Source organism: Arachis ipaensis, chromosome B7 (assembly GCF_059453495.1).
Source record: "Arachis ipaensis isolate K30076 ecotype BB chromosome B7, ASM5945349v1, whole genome shotgun sequence".
Taxonomy (NCBI): Eukaryota; Viridiplantae; Streptophyta; class Magnoliopsida; order Fabales; family Fabaceae; genus Arachis; species Arachis ipaensis.
In genome coordinates this window covers 8,753,171-8,769,451 of record NC_142442.1, presented here as the reverse complement: position 1 = coordinate 8,769,451, position 16,281 = coordinate 8,753,171, and the positions used below count along the sequence as shown (strand labels likewise).

Below are 16,281 nucleotides of genomic sequence, written 5' to 3'. Positions count from 1 at the left end.
AAATCCAAAACCTTGCCTTTCTTATAAGAAAATCTCAATCAAAAATCAACCACGCAATCAAACAACACAGTCATTAATTCAGCACCAAAGTTCACACACAAATGTAGCACGCCAGGACAAATACAGGCAAGACAGACAAGAAAAGCACAAGTAGGTAGCAATTATAGCAAATAGTTCAAGTAGCAGTTAAGAACAGTTTAGCAATTAGGCAAACCAAAACAAGTTCAAACCCAAGCAAAGCATACAAATGCATATGATGCATGCCTGTCCTATGGCTGATGAGGCTCATCTGTCGATTATCCAGCCAACCCAACAAGTCTGAATTGTCCTTAGACTGTCCCCCGACGTTCATCCCCAAGAGTCTATGCATAGCTTTTTCTCAAATAATCAATATTGCTCAATGGGGGTAACATTCCCGGGAATTTATATAGTGCCCAGTCACACTTACGTCGTAGGGTCAACAGAGTATTGAGTTTTCAACCTGGTACACGTGGTGGCAAGCCACGGCACTTAATCCAGGGAACCTCGTATCTCAGATATTTCAAATTCATAAGCCATATGAATAATTCAAAGATCATATCTCAACATTCTCAACATTCTTAACATCATAATCATTCATCAATCCAAATCTCATTTTCAAATTCATTCAAAAACCATATTTCAGAGAAAATTCTCAATCATCCTTCTTTCCATTCCGTTTACTAACAATTCCCAATCCAAAACATAACTCTTCCTTTGATAAATGAGGTAGTTTTAAATCATATAATACTTAAACCTTTTTAAAATAACTACTTTCAATGAAACCCCTAATCTTATAAAATTTTGGCAGCATCTGCATCTCCTCTAAAACTCGGATACTGCCACCCTTTTCAGGTCCCATCCAGACATTTCTCAAACCATTTCCAAATCTCAATCACTTTCCAAAATTCAACCAATTCCAGTATCAAATTATTTTCAAACCAGACCAATTCCAATAATAAAACTCTTTTTAAAATCAAACCAGCTCAGGTATTAAATCATTTATAAAATCAGACCGACTCAAAATCAAACCGCTTTAACTCTAAACCAAGGAAAACCACTTCTCATAATAGTCAAGTAAATAACTTTTCAAACCCATTTTCTTATCAACAACCATACATTACTCAAGCAATCAAACAACCAATAATCTAGTCCAACAAACCATCACATCCACAAGACAAATATAATCACAGAAATATATTTCTTTGCATCAATATCTATTTATCACAAGTCTGTAATGTAAAATATATTTTAAAGAAAACCCTACCTCAATTATTCACAATCCGCATAATTAAACGCGTTGAATCCCCTTTTTTTGTTAATTTCAGTAACAGCAGCAACTCTAATAGCTCGTTAGTACCATTAACACTGTCACCTATGATAATTCCATTAGCAAACAGGGAAGGCAGAACAGTGGTGTTAAACAGAAACATAGATTTTCCTTACTCAGAATAGAAAAAGACTAAGAAACCAAAATGGAAGCAGAGTAAGGGTTGAGGAGTTACATATTTAGAAATAACAGAATTGGGATTGAAACTAGAAAAGGGCAGTGCTGATTTGAAGACAAGAACAGAGGAGGCTGTGGTGGATCCTTCTGATGGCAGCTTGGACGGCGGCAGAGAGACTCACGGTGACCGTATAACCTGGCACAGACAACCTCAGCAACAACTCTCACGGTAAAGGTAAACTTAACGGATAAAGAAACTGAAGCAGGGTTAGGACTTACCAACAGAGGATTCAGAGAGGCGGCGGTTTCTGGCAGCAGAGGCGGCGGTGGGGCAGCCGCAACTCCGGTGACGCTCCGACGGGGTGCTTACACCGAAAGCAGAGGCAACCACCAGCCACGGCGCCAACTAGGGACGGCCTTGCGTGACGGTGCACAGTCCGACAATGGCTCGGCAGTGGCGAGGAGTGGTGACGGCATGAACGGCGATGAAGGTGGCTGGCTTCAACGACGGCGATTTCCCTCAGCGGCGGTTTAGACGAGGACGGCGCCGGAGATCTCCCTCTCACACGTCTCTCTTCTCATCGACAGAATAGCTCCCTCACTCTTGCTTTCTCTCCTTCCTCGACGGCGGTTCGGGGACAGATCGGCGGCAGGCTAGATGCGGCGAGATGGCGACGTAGCGGGACACGAGCGGCGGGCTCCAGGCCGGCGGTGGCAGCTCGCGAGGACGACAACGACGAGGCGGCGGTGGCGGGACCCAGTGGCACCGGCGCAACCTTCCTCTTCTCTTTTTCCCTCCCAGTTCTCTCTTTCTCTCCGCCATCCCTTTTCCCTCTCTTTTTCTTTCCTTTACTGCTGCTGCGGTGTCTTAGGGTGAATTAGAAAAAAAAAAGGAAAGTTGCTGCTGCTGTGTATTGGGTTAGGTTAGGAAGGAAGAAAGGCAAATGGCGGCTAATTTAGGGGAATTAGGGTTAGGGTTGTGTTGTGGGGATTTAGGGTTTAGGTAGAATATTGATTAAAAACTAAACTTAATCCAATAATAATATCTATAAAAATACTATTTAATTATCAATTTAAAATCTATTTTCAAATAATTACTCCAATTCAATAATTAGAGATAATAAAAATCAATTTCCTTTATAATCATGAAATAAAGTTAAAAACCTAATTATTTGACCTAAAACATATAAAATTCTTATTATTTTTTAATTACTAAAGTTTTAAATCATAAATAAAAAATTGCTTAACTTATATATAAAATCTCTTAAAATATAATCTTAATTAAATATAATAAATCATAAACAAATTTATTATTTAATTTTATAAAAATTCAGGATCTTACACATCACATTTATCTAAATATACATAATATTAATATGTCCAAGTCTACTATACTAAATAAGTAAATATCAAGAGAATCAAAATATAAACTAAATTTGTTCCTTTATTTTTAGTATTATTATCAATAACATTCAAAACAAATCAACCATCATTTTGGTAAATTTTTTTTTTATATAAGCATCAGTTTTAGGCAACATAACAATATTTTATTATCTTAACCTTAACGTTGTTAAAAAAGTGGACTGACACAAAATAGTGTTTGATGGTCAGAATATATATTACACCAGACAATACAAGTGTTTTCTCATATATTATTTTTATTGATACCTTATATTTATCAAAAATAGGAACCTTGTTAGAATCTCTTAGGTAAACAATTTTATTCTCATTATTTACGAGAGTAAACTCGAAAAATAATTCTTTCTTAGCACAAATATATGTTTTGTGGCAATAGAGTTCACAACCCAATTTTTGGAGTTCTTCACTAAATAGCATTCGAAAATTATTATCACTATAATTTTGTCATTTTTATAATTTATTATATTTGTGATTGTCGTCTTTCCTCTCCCACTTCCACTACTATTGCTTCCGCCTTTTTTATTGTTATTATTTTTCATTCTACAAGTTGATACAAAATATCTAAATCTGCCACAAATAAAACAAGTATTTAACTTTTTTGGGATGAAATTCATATTTCTTGAAATGAGGTTTAATCACTGTATTATAAAATTTATTTCCATGATTCAAATGATTTTTGAGTACATTTTTTACAATATTGAGTTTGGCATACACTTTTTTGTTATATTGTTCATCTGCCATAGTTTTATTTTTATCCTCTATTTTAATATGCACTATAATCTTTTATAAATTTATAATTTTTCTCTTTTACATAAAACTCAATTTATAATCTTTTTCATGAATCCGGCAATCTATCAACAAAAGTTTGAGATATAAATTTTTCGAGTAGAACATCTCATTCTTTAGAAAGTTCATCTACATAAAGCTTAGTAAAGTCATTAATAAGTTGAGAAAAAAAATTTATGCTCTATTATTTATATATTAAAATTATGAACTAAATTTTTTCTTATCTTTTTTTTCATAAATATATTTTTATACTAATGCATCCTAAATAATTTTAACATGAGCATAATAATAATAAATATCATATAAATCATTATTTAATTCTCTTAAAATTGTATATCTACATAATTTATCTTTTATTTTCTAATAGTTCAAAATTTGATAATAATTTTTGATATTTTTATTCGACTTAGAATTAAGTAAGACGGAATTAATTTTAAAAAAATTCAATATTTTTATAATTTTATTTTGTCAATCGTTTAAAATTAATTTTCTCAAAATGATCAACTTTTAAAATATGGGAATAACTTTTGCAACGGCTAAATATTATGTTTTATAATAATAAAAAATTATAATAATAAATTTTTAAAATTATTAAGAAAAAAATTTTAAAAATAATATTTTAACTATTTTAAATATAAATAAAATTTTGTAGACAAATAAATCATAAAGAATACTAAAACGAGTTTTTAGCGATCGTGCACCGTGTATTTTTGTAAGAGACTAGAAGAGAGAATGTGAATGAGAGATTAATTGTAGTGTGTTGTGTGTGTCACCTTATTTGTTACTTCATTTTATAGAAACCGTGCAATCAATAATGCTACCAATAATGTTCACAAGATTAAGCCTTTTAAGGTTATTTTTCACCGCTAATTTTTCAACGTGCGTGCAATTGGAGTCCAATTGTTTATTTACCCAATTAGTAAAGCAGATGTCCAAGAACAACTAAGCGCAAATCATGTATGATGAGAGTTCATTAATATCTTCCGTTTCTTTTGGCATATCCCTGTTCGGATTAATATATAAAAACTTAAGGTTTTATAATCTTTTTCTATATATGTGAGACTAAGTTCAAAACACAGCAGCTGTCGCATGCAAACTCATTGGCCATATTGTACATATGTAACTCATTGACCAGCTTGATAATGTGCATGTTTTATGTTGTAAGTCTATTGAGTTTGTTTTTTATTTGTTTATTGGTTGTGAGTTTACTTGGCAGGTGTAGTGTGTGTGGCTTTTTATTTTTGGAAAGTTATGGACCATACCAGATACACTGAAGCAACACTTTGAGAGTTGAACGCATGTTTTACAAAAAAAGATTGAGCAAAAGAGGTGGTTGATTGAATTATTTGTTGTAATCTGGACAATTTAGCCCTTAATTTTCATATTTTTTACTAAATCAATTTTTAATAACAATGGATGTGAATGGATGTGAATGTTGCATATGAAAAAATTAATTTTAATGTGATTGTTTATTTGATGTCAGCTCAAGGCAGCATTATGAGCAATCTTGCTCAAAAACTTAAGAACAAAGAAGAACCACAAAAACATAAAAGAAGAGAGAATATACAAAATAAAAAAAGATAACTAGCATTTGAGAATGAGAAGTGTTAAGGGTTAATAGATTTTGTGATTTGTAATTATTAATTAATTATTATTAATATTTTTAATAGTATAAAATTATATTTAATAGTGTGAAATTACTCATTTTTTTTGATAATTAAGTATTAATCAAATTTTAATAAAAGTATTAGCTCTCTAAACTTTCTCTTTAAAAATATGTAAAATTCAAGTTAGAGCACAAGAATGAGAGAGCTATATGTATGGGCTGAAAATATAAGGGTTATGAATTATCCAACTAAACAGGAGAAGCACCAACAATTAGAGTGCAATCTTAACAAACATAGTTAACTAAATAATAATCATAATGACTAACATACTCTTAGACACTCTGCTCATGGAGAATTATACTCTAAGTTTTGATATTACGTTATGATATTATTTTCTTTAAAAAATTATATTAATAGAAAGATGCACATAAATAGTTATATTTTTAACATATTTTTTTTACTTTTTAACAGAATTTCTTCCTTTTTGATTTGTCTGCCCCAAAAAAGGATTCTAAAGCATTACATATATAATTAACATTGATCATCATGAGATATGAAATCAATAATGAATGACACATTCAAGGCCACACACAATTTATTACATGTAAATATTTGTGGACAATATGATTATATAATCTCTAAAACGAAGTTTATAATTACCTTCACATATAACATTACATTTGGCACATGACTTAAAATTGCATTATCATTATTCTTCAATTAATGCTCCTCCGAAAAAGATAGCAGCCTCTAATAAATCCCTTTGAACCTTTATGTTTGGAGAAAGATCCATCATCTTCATCATTGTTAGATCTTGAGTACTCCGAGAAAGAGAGGCTTCCTTGATCTTTGATGGAACATGAGGAATTAGAAGGATACACTAATGACCATGATGATGATGATGAAGATGATGATGAGGATGATGATGATGATGATCGGGATGATGATGGTGATGACAAAGATGATGATGATGATGTTAACATATGTGTCTTCTTCTTGGACTTTTCCACAAACCTTATTGGGAAAATACATGAGAACATGTTATGTGCTTTTGATAAACTACTATTTCTTCTTATTATTCTTCTTCTATTGTGATTGGAGTTAGAATAATAAGAAGGTGGTGGTGTAAGAGGTGGCAACAATGATGTTTGAGACAAAGGGTGTTTTGGAGTACCAGGTTGTTCTTCCCATACAAAAGGAACAGCAGCAACCGAAGATTCACCATAATAGAAGACTCTTGAAGAAGAATTAGCCATGGAAGTTTCCTTTGACATTAACCTTGAAAAGAACTTGTCATCTTGTTTTATTCTAAATGACTTTTCAACACTATTACCATCACTCACCATTTTGTGTAATAGTATATATTGTTGAATGGAAAGTGATGAAGCTAAGATTTGTATGTTTTATGCCTAAGATCTGAAAATGGAGGCTTCGGAGAAAAAGAAGGCTTATGGGGGGTTATGGTCTCATGTGTTTGAATTGATGTCTTTTGTCTACTAGACCTTGGGCAATGTCTTATGGCTTCATGTACTTGATTCTTTATCTCTTAATAAAAACAGAGAAATTTAAATATAATAATGGCATGTTCTCTATATTAATTAATTTATTAACTATGCTATACTATATGTATAAAAAAAAATCAATCATCATATATAATATATATCAAAATATAAAACATATATTAAAAATATGTAATATATATTTAAACATAAATATATAGTAGACTTAAATTTTTATAATTAATTAGTTCTTATTAAAGAATTGGTATCCTCACATGGCAATTGGTTTATGCCTAGATTTAATAGTGGAGGGTCTGTTTGATCAATTTAATAATGGGAATTATATTGGAGAGTATTAATTTAATGTAAAAAATAATATCTTTTATTTTCTTGATCCTTCAAAGAAGGGATGTAAAATAGTTTTTTTAATAAAATAATATTATAATAATTAATTTGATTTAGCTAATTTGTACTCTAAAGACTCAAGTTAAAGTAATTAGTAATAGAAAATTTTAAATATTTTACTTTAATAAATGTACAATAAATACATTGAAAATTTAAATTTTGTATCGTTTTCTATAAAAACTTTTTTAATTTATAATTTTATCATGTGCCCTAAGGACACATGTTAACTAAACCCTAATTAATTATCATTTCTAATATATGTTCACACTTTTGATATAAAATACATTTTCAATTTAATAAATGCATTCAGTAATATATTTAATATTTAGATTTTATTAAAAATACCTCTTAAGAATATTTGAAAAAAGATTTTAATAAAAATATAATATTTTTAAGTTTTTATACATTGAAAATCTATTGGAAGAGCTTAATATTTCTATTTTCGTTCCATTAATTCAATATCTCTAAGATATTGATTAGTATATTCTTAATTACTCATTACTAATTAGTACTGCTAAGGAATTATTTTCTTCATATGCGCATTAATTCAAGCTGATAAAGGTTTAATAATTAATAATCAGGAAGCTGAGAAGATGTTTGATCAATTTAATAAGAATTTAGCTAATATGTATGTATTTTTACGGTATATGATAAAATTATAAATTAAGAAAATTTTTATAAAAAATATGTAAAAATTAAATTCTCAAATATATTTATTGTATATTTATTAAAATAAAATATTTAAAATTTTTTATTATTAATAAAGGTTTAGTTAACATGTATGTATTTTTAGAACATATGATAAAATTGTAAATTAAAAAGTCTTTATAAAAACTGATGTAAAAAATAAATTCTCAATGTATTTATTGTGAATTTATTAAAATAAAATATTTAAAATTTTTATTATTAACAATCTTAACTTATGTAGAATACAGGTTAGCTAAATCCATTTAATAATCGGAATTGTTTTGAATGGATCCCATTTAATTACGGAGAAATTTAATGCCTGAAATCTAGTGGTTGATAAACAATTAAGTACGAAATGGGATGGATAGAAGGGTTAGCTGCTCAATTTAATTTTGGAAGCGTATGGAGGGGGGACATTGATGGTTCAGTGTGGTGGCTCGTCTATAAATAAATCATTGATGAATTAATTAATGGTGACCAAAACAGTTGAGGGGAAAAAAAGGAATTTGGTTACGCGTGTAACACCGTAATAAATGAAGACAATGTCATGGATTCATGGTCCACGATTCCATTCCCACAAATGAAAAGTAGAAATTTGTTAGTATGGGCAGTGGGAAAGTCAATTAGGGTCTTCGTGGTTCAGTTTGGATATCAAAAACTCATTCGATTCGAACCCTATGTTTATTTGTGATGTAGTTTGGATTGAATGATTTTTTTTAAAAAATTCGATTCAATTCGATCTAATTTCGAGCAGTTTGAATTAGATTGGATTGGATTTACGGTTTTGTAAATTAAAAAAATTAAATATATATAACAAATCTTAACATCAAATTTCAAATAACCAACAATGGTATAATAAGTCTTAACAATATCTTAAAAAACCAACAATAACATAACAATAGAAATAAAATTATAGGTTAGTTAAAATAAATAAATAAATCACATTTTGAACATAAAACATCTATTAAATAATAATAATACATGAAAAATATAAAAATGTATAACAAATTGAATATGTTATAAGTATAATTGTAAACATAATAATAAAATAATAGTATTATAATACATTATGCGGTTTGGATTGAATTGGATCGGTTGTGAAAAGTAGATTCGAAATCTGATCCGATCCAGCGGTACACAAAAAATAAGATCCAATCAAATCCGAATTAGTGCGGTTTTAATCGGTTTTTAATTTGAATTGGATTGGATGAGCGGTTTAATTTGGATCGGTTTGGATTCGAACACCCCTAAAGTCAATGTACACATATTGAGTTAGCTTCAATTTAGACTTCTGAAATTAGAGCACACCAATAAATAAATTCTTAACATAGATTAATTTTTTAAAATAATAGATGTAGATATATTATTTTTAAATTAATTTTTATAATTAGAATAAATTATCTTTAATTTAAATTAATTTGTTGATGTTTATTATCCTAAAAGATTTTATTAGTATTTTTTATGAATTAATCTATCTTAAATATAAATTTTCAAGAATTTATTTGTCGATTTATTTTTGAAATTATATTCAAAGTTTAAAATAACTTTTAAAATAACTTTTAAACTTAGCTTTTTGCACAGGTAGTCCAAGTAGAGCCTCAAATCGATAATATAATCTTTTGTTTGTTCAATGTTCATCCAGTGATCCAGAGAGCAAGGGGCAGCACTTCCCAATGGTTTAGTTTCTTGAGAACATGTGATCTTGATGCCAATCTTTTCTTTAAAATTCTATGAGAGCATTAGAGCAAGGAGCATGAGAGAATGTTGAGTAGGAAGTAGTTAGAAGAAAAAAGTTCAGTAAGTATGGATCATGATAGAGAGAGAACAATTTTAGTTAAGGAGTTAGTTAGTAGCTAGTTGTTCAGTTAGAGTTAGTTAGAGTTCAGCTGTTCTATTAAGCTGTCACTTGTAAAGAGTCTAAATATAGATTACATTGTAACTAACATAGCAATCAATTATTCATTTCATATATTTTCTGACATTAAGAGTTTAGCTCAAGAACAGAATCTCTCTTCCCTATTCTCCCCTTTTTCTTTTGCTTTCTTTCTCAATTCCTCACCTTCTCAATTATTTGTCTGCTTCTAACTGTTTCAGTTTGGTACCTTTCAGTCTAGAATCAATATTGAATTGTGGTGAACAGAGCAAGAGAGATGAAAAATAGAAGGAAAAGTATAGGGTACCAACATATTATGTGCTAATTTATTGTTAATAATAATTAATTATTATATTTTAAACACATATATAAAGAGACACATCTAATTAAATATATAGTGATATTTAATTAAAATCTTTGAATCATAAAAAAACCCTAGCAGAGAAAGAGTACGTACTCCGTACTCAAGGAGAATGAGAGAAGGAGAGAGCGGGGGCGAACGGTTGAGGGTGAAACACAGTGAGGAAGATGGCCATGCCATCGAAAGAGATAAGGGGGAGAGCATGGGTGGGTGTGTATCCGGTGTTAAGGAGGGTTCTTCTCGAGAGGGGTTAGAAAAGCCATCCAAGGTCTCTTTTAGAGATAAAGTCATTGGTGCAAAAAAGTCTAAGGCCTTTGCATTAGTAGGGTCTTTATCTGGGGATGGTATCGCGACGGTGACAGGTAAGCAGGGTGATTCTCGTCCACCAAGTATCAATTTTACCAAGGAGGCAAAGAGTTGTCTAGCTGAACCTTATAAGGAAGCCATCGTGATCAAGGTGCTGGATAAGCATTATGGCTACACGGCTCTCATGCATAAGCTTCGGATAGTATGACGCATCAAAGGAGGGTTTGATTTGTTGGATGTGGGGTTTGGATATTTTTTGGTTAAATTTGATATTGCTGCGGATCGTGAGAAAGTCATTCTTGGTGGCCCGTGGTTGATAGACGGTCACTATGTTGCAGTAAAGCCATGGGATGTGGATTTTAGGCCATGCGAAAAATCCTTTGGATCAACGCTGGTATGGATTCGAGTCTCGGGACTTCCAATTTGGTGCTACCAGGAACAAGCAATGCTGCGAATTGCTTCTGCAATAAGAATTCCGGTGAAAGTAGATTTGGCTACTAAACTTGTAGAAAGAGGAAAATATGCCCGAGCTTGTGTTCAAATTAATCTTGAGTTGCCTGTAATCAAACATATTATAGTGGAGGGTGTGACTTATGAAGTGGAGTACGAGAGTTTACCGTTGATTTGTGCTACTTGTGCACGATATGGGCATGATAAATCGTTGTGCATGGAGAAGGAGTCCTTGGAAGGAAACGGGAATTTCTTTGGTGATGAAAAAAATAATGAAGCCCCGACACTAGTGCCACACAACAATCATGAGATTCAACAAGAGGCTGAATCAGAAGCTCGTGATTTGGGTGAGAATCCTCGTAATTTGGGTGAGAAATTAGGAGTTGTTAAAGGGAAGGATGTGGTTACGAAATCATTGGCTCCTCACGTGCCTGATGGTCATGTTAATGAGGCATGCATGGATGATGGAGAGGGCTGGCAACAAGTGCTCCGTAAGGGAAAATTCACAATGGGCCAGTCATCAGGTTTGAAGAACCAAGATGGAAAGCAGCACAAGTTTGGTTCGAGAAGGGTTCCAAGACCCAATTTGCATGGTGATGGAGGTAAATCAATTGGCATTAGGATGGGGAAGCGAGAAAAACATGAAATTGCGCCATCTCCATCACGCAGAACTCCTGCACGTCGTGGAATTTCTCTACGGAAGCGTCCTCGGCCTTCCTCCTTGCAGAACTCGCCAGTTGATAAAAATGGTGGCACAATGGAGGAAACCTTAGTAGATGGAAGCATGGCAGGTGCAGTGTTAGGAGGTCCGAATGTGACAATTATTGAGGATCAGAGTGTGCCAGTACCGCAGGACAAACCACCTATTGAGGTTGGTGATTCTGTTTAGAGTTTTATGTTCTTATTTATTCTGTCCCTATTATTTATGGATAGTTTAAATATGATTGTTTGGAATATTATGGGTGCTTCTAATAAGTTAGCCTGTGTGCATTGCAAGGAACTTGTTAGGAAATTTAGACCTGTTTTCTTTATTGTGGTTGAAACTCACTCCCCTTTTCAGCATTTAAAATTATTCTGGGAAAGATTGGGGTATCACTCTGTTGGTATAGTAGAAGCAGAGGGGCATAAGGGAGGTATTTGGTTTCTATCCTCTATGAAGGGTGTTTGTTGTAAGTTCATTGATGCTTTTGATCAGGATGTTACTGTTGAGGTTCACTTTGATAATTTAATTTGGAGGTGTAGTGGTATTTATGGCAGTCCTCAATTTAATAAAAGGGTTCTACTTTGGGATTATCTTGTTGCACAATCCATGGTTTTTCAAGGACCTTGGATTGTTCTTGGTGATTTTAATGAAGTCAAATTTTCTCATGAATCTAAGGGCTGTCAGTTTTCTCATCAAAGAGCAGACATGTTTGCTACTTCATTAGGGGATAGTGGTTTGTTTGATCTGAAGACTATTGGGAGGCAGTTTTCTTGGTACAGGAGGGTGAAAAATTATGTTGACGTGGCAAAAAAGCTTGATCGAGTCTGTATAAATAATAGTTGGTTATCTATCTTTCCAGAGGCTTATGTAGAAATTTTAAATAGGCTTCAGTCTGATCATTGCCCTATTCTGGTGCGTTGTAAAGGTCGTCCTCAGCCTAAAGGGAATCGACCTTTCCGATTTGTTGCTGCTTGGGCTACTCATCCTGGGTATAGGGATATTGTAAACCAGTCATGGTGTTCTGGTAATAGAGGAATTCATGGCAAGCTTTCGGAAGTACAGAAGAATTCACTAGAGTTTAACTCGAAGGTATTTGGTAACATTTTTGTTAAGAAATGTGAATTAGAGCAGCAGATTAATTATTTACAAAAGCGTTTGGAAGTGGTGGATAGTATTTATTTGCGTCAGAAAGAGCGACAGTTGCTTGATGATTATAATAATACTCTGGTGCAAGAAGAGCTCCTATGGTTCCAAAAGTCCAGAGAGCAGTGGGTAAGGTTCGGGGATAGGAATACAAGATTCTTTCATATTCAAACTCTTGCGTGAAAGAAGCATAATAAGATTCATGGCCTTTTTCTCAAGGATGGAGTGTGGAAAACTGATCCAGAGGTTCTGAGTCAAGAAGCAGAGTCTTTCTATAAAAGCTTATTCTGTCATTTGGATGATGTTGATTTGGGTTGCCTTGGTGATGTGCCTCTTCCTTCTCTAAATGAGGAAGCTTGCAATAACCTTACGGCACCAGTTACTATGGAGGAAGTCAAAGCAGCGGTTTTTCACATGGACTCCTTTAAAGCTCCGGGTCCTGATGAGTTTCAAGCTTTCTTCTTCAAAGAATATTGGGAGATCATTGGTCTTGATGTTTGGAAGATGGTTAAGCAGGCATTCTCCGGTGTTCCTCTTGATCCGAGAATGTTGGAGACTTTACTAGTTCTCATTCCAAAGGTTGAATCACCGGTATCTATGAAAGATTTCAGCCCGATTAGTCTCTGCAATGTAGTTTACAAGATCATCACGAAGGTCCTTGTTAATAGGCTTCGTCCTCATCTTGCGGAGATTGTTGGCCCGCTTCAAGGAGGATTTATTCCGGGACGAGAAACTCCTGACAACATCATTATTGCCCAAGAAGTCCTTCACTTTATGAAGAAGACTAAATCAAAGAAAGGCACACTGGCATTTAAGATTGATCTGGAGAAAGCTTATGACAGAGTTGACTGGAGGTTTTTAGCTCATACCCTTAAAAGCTTTGGTTTTCCTATTCCTACACTTAATTTGATTATGAATTGTGTCACTGCTTCTTCCTTATCTATTCTTTGGAATGGGAGTCGTCTGAATGGCTTTACTCCTAGCCGAGGTCTTAGACAAGGAGACCCTATGTCACCCTATCTTTTTGTGTTGTGTATGGAGCGATTGGCATGCTTTATTAGTCATCAGGTTGATTTGGACTTGTGGGAACCGGTTGCTATTTCTAGAGGAGGACCAAGAATATCCCACTTAATGTTTGCGGATGACTTGCTTCTATTCTGTAAAGCTACAAAGAGACAAGTGCAAAATGTGATGTTGGTTTTAGAGACTTTTTGCAAAGCATCTGGGATGAAGATTAATGTGGAGAAGTCTAAAGCGCTTTGCTCCAAGAATGTCTCTGCAACAAGGAAAGAGGTTTTCACTGGGGTATCCTCTATCAGATTTGTCCAGGACTTGGGCAAGTATCTTGGAGTTACCCTTAGCCATTCTAGGGTGACTCGTTCAGCTTTCAATGGTGTCCTGGATAAGATTCGGAGTAGGCTAGCAAGCTGGAAAGGAAGTTTACTCAATCGGGCTGGTAGACTTTGCTTGGTTAATTCTGTTGTCGCTGCTATTCCCACGTACCAGATGCAGGTTTCTATTTTTCCCAAAGGAATCATTAGTAAATTGGAGTCTATGATGAGGAATTTTCTTTGGAAAGGACAAGTTGATGGAAGAGGATTGAATCTTGTTAGTTGGAAGGTACTGGTTACTCCAAAAAAATATGGAGGTTTAGGGATTAGAGATCCTTATTGTGTAAATATTGCTCTTCTTGGGAAGCTAGTTTGGACTTTCTTCCAGCAGCCAAACAAGCTATGGGTCCAATTGTTGGATGCCAAATACCGATCATCTCTATATGACTGTTTTAGTTATCCTAAGAACAAGGACTCTCCCATTTGGAGGTGTCTTTGCAAGGCTTGGGAAGTGTTGAAGGATGGGTTTGCTTGGTGTATTGGAGATTTGAACCAGAATTTTTGGTTTTCTAGCTGGAGGAAAGAAGGACGGTTATCTAATGAGATCGATTATGTTCACATTTCTGATTCGAATCTCCGGATACAGGATATTTGGTCGGTTGGTAGGTGGCATTTGGATACTCTTTATTCTCCTTTATCTCAAAATCTGAAAGATAATATTCTTTCTTACAATCCAGATGAACAAGCAGGTCCGGAAGTGGGTTGGTATTGGAGTGGGTCTGCTGCCAAAGTCTATAACTCTCGCAATGGTTACTTGTGGTTGTGTAAGCAACTGTTTGGTTGGGAGGAGCGGGAGAATTGGCTTTGGCTTTGGCGCCAGCTTGTTCCGAAAAAGCATAAATTTTTGGCTTGGTTGTGTCTTAAGGAGGCTCTTCCTACTGCAAGTTTTCGCTTTAGAAGAGGGATGTCGTCATCGAATAAGTGTCCAAGATGTCTTTCTAGCCAGGAATCGGTTTTACATTGTATTCGGGATTGTCCCAAAGCTCAGCTTGTCTGGCATAGGTTGGATATTTCTTGTCATCCTTTGGATTTGAAGAACTGGTTCTTGTATCATAGCAGAGAGCATCCGTTCAAGTTCTTTTCGGGACTTTGGTGGATATGGCGAGCAAGGAATAATGACATCTTAATCCCGATGAAACTTGGCCTCCGAAAAAAGTGATTTGTCTGGCATTAACTTCAGAAAAGGAGCTTAGGAATATCTTTGAATTACAACGTATGTCCCTTCCCTCTACTCTAAATGGTTTTTGGAATTCCCCATCCATTGGTACTTTTAAGATTAATTGTGATGCTAGTTATTTTGGTTCGGGTGATAGTGTTGGTTTTGCTTGTGTTATTAGAGATTGTAATGGGAGCTGGCAAAGGGGGTGTTTGGGAATGATTGAGAGTAATAGTATTCTTCAAGGAGAATTGTTTGCTATTTGGAGAGGATATCTCTTAGCTTGGGATGTGGGTCAACGAGATGTTATTTGTGAGACGGATTGTGTGGAAGCATTTAATCTTGTTACTCAAGATGGTTTTGGGTTTATTGATCCACTGGTGCTCAAAATAAGAGATATCATGCATTGGAATTGGCGGGTTGACTTTCGTTTGATTATGAGAGATGCAAACACGGTGGCAGATACTATGGCAAAGATGGCGATGAAGTTACAACTTTTGCATGTGGAGCTTCTTTCACCTTGGGAGGAGTTTAAGAGTAGTCTTAAACGGGACTGTCCCTCTCTTTAGGCAGTTCCTTGTTTTGTTTGTTTTGTTTTTCTTTGTTTAATTTATTTCAGTCACCAAAAAAATCTAAAAAATATATCTATAAAGACACTTCTATTAAACACATCCATAAAAAAGACATTTTTATTAGACACATCTAAAAAGACACTTCCATTAAATACAGTTATAAATAAGAGTTGGCAGAAATTGGCAAAAATACTGTTGGTAACGTAGCGGGATTGAAAATAGAATTGAGAGAATAATGCACTTTTTAATTTAGATATGGAAGAAGGAATGGTGTAGGACACAGTTATGGAGTGTATGGGTGCTTTACGGCAGTTGTGGTGTCAAGAACAAATCGGACCCTCCGATTTGTGTTTAAAAAATTAAAAAAAATTGCATTATACAAATCGGATCGTCCGATTTGTATTTTAAACAATTAAAAAAAATTAATAATGAAATCGGACCATCCGATTTTTGTTTTC

The 16,281-nt window shown here is 33.8% G+C and overlaps 1 protein-coding gene and 1 pseudogene across 1 annotated transcript; one reads left to right on the top strand and one right to left on the bottom strand.

The window, feature by feature from the left end:
* Window positions 1–5,774: 5,774 nt before the first annotated feature.
* On the bottom strand, window positions 5,775–6,788 carry LOC107608180 (uncharacterized). Its single transcript, XM_016310052.3, has one exon. The coding sequence runs from the start codon at window positions 6,621–6,623 to the stop codon at window positions 5,994–5,996; it is 630 nt and encodes a 209-aa protein (XP_016165538.1). The 5' UTR covers window positions 6,624–6,788; the 3' UTR covers window positions 5,775–5,993.
* A 3,481-nt stretch (window positions 6,789–10,269) lies between these two features.
* LOC148550289 (uncharacterized) lies at window positions 10,270–15,820 on the top strand (annotated as a pseudogene).
* Window positions 15,821–16,281: the final 461 nt, after the last annotated feature.

Excerpts from the sequence above, each read along its gene's own strand:
- LOC107608180 (XM_016310052.3), bottom strand. The coding sequence starts at position 6,623 with ATGGTGAGTGATGGTAATAGTGTTGAAAAGTCATTTAGAATAAAACAA.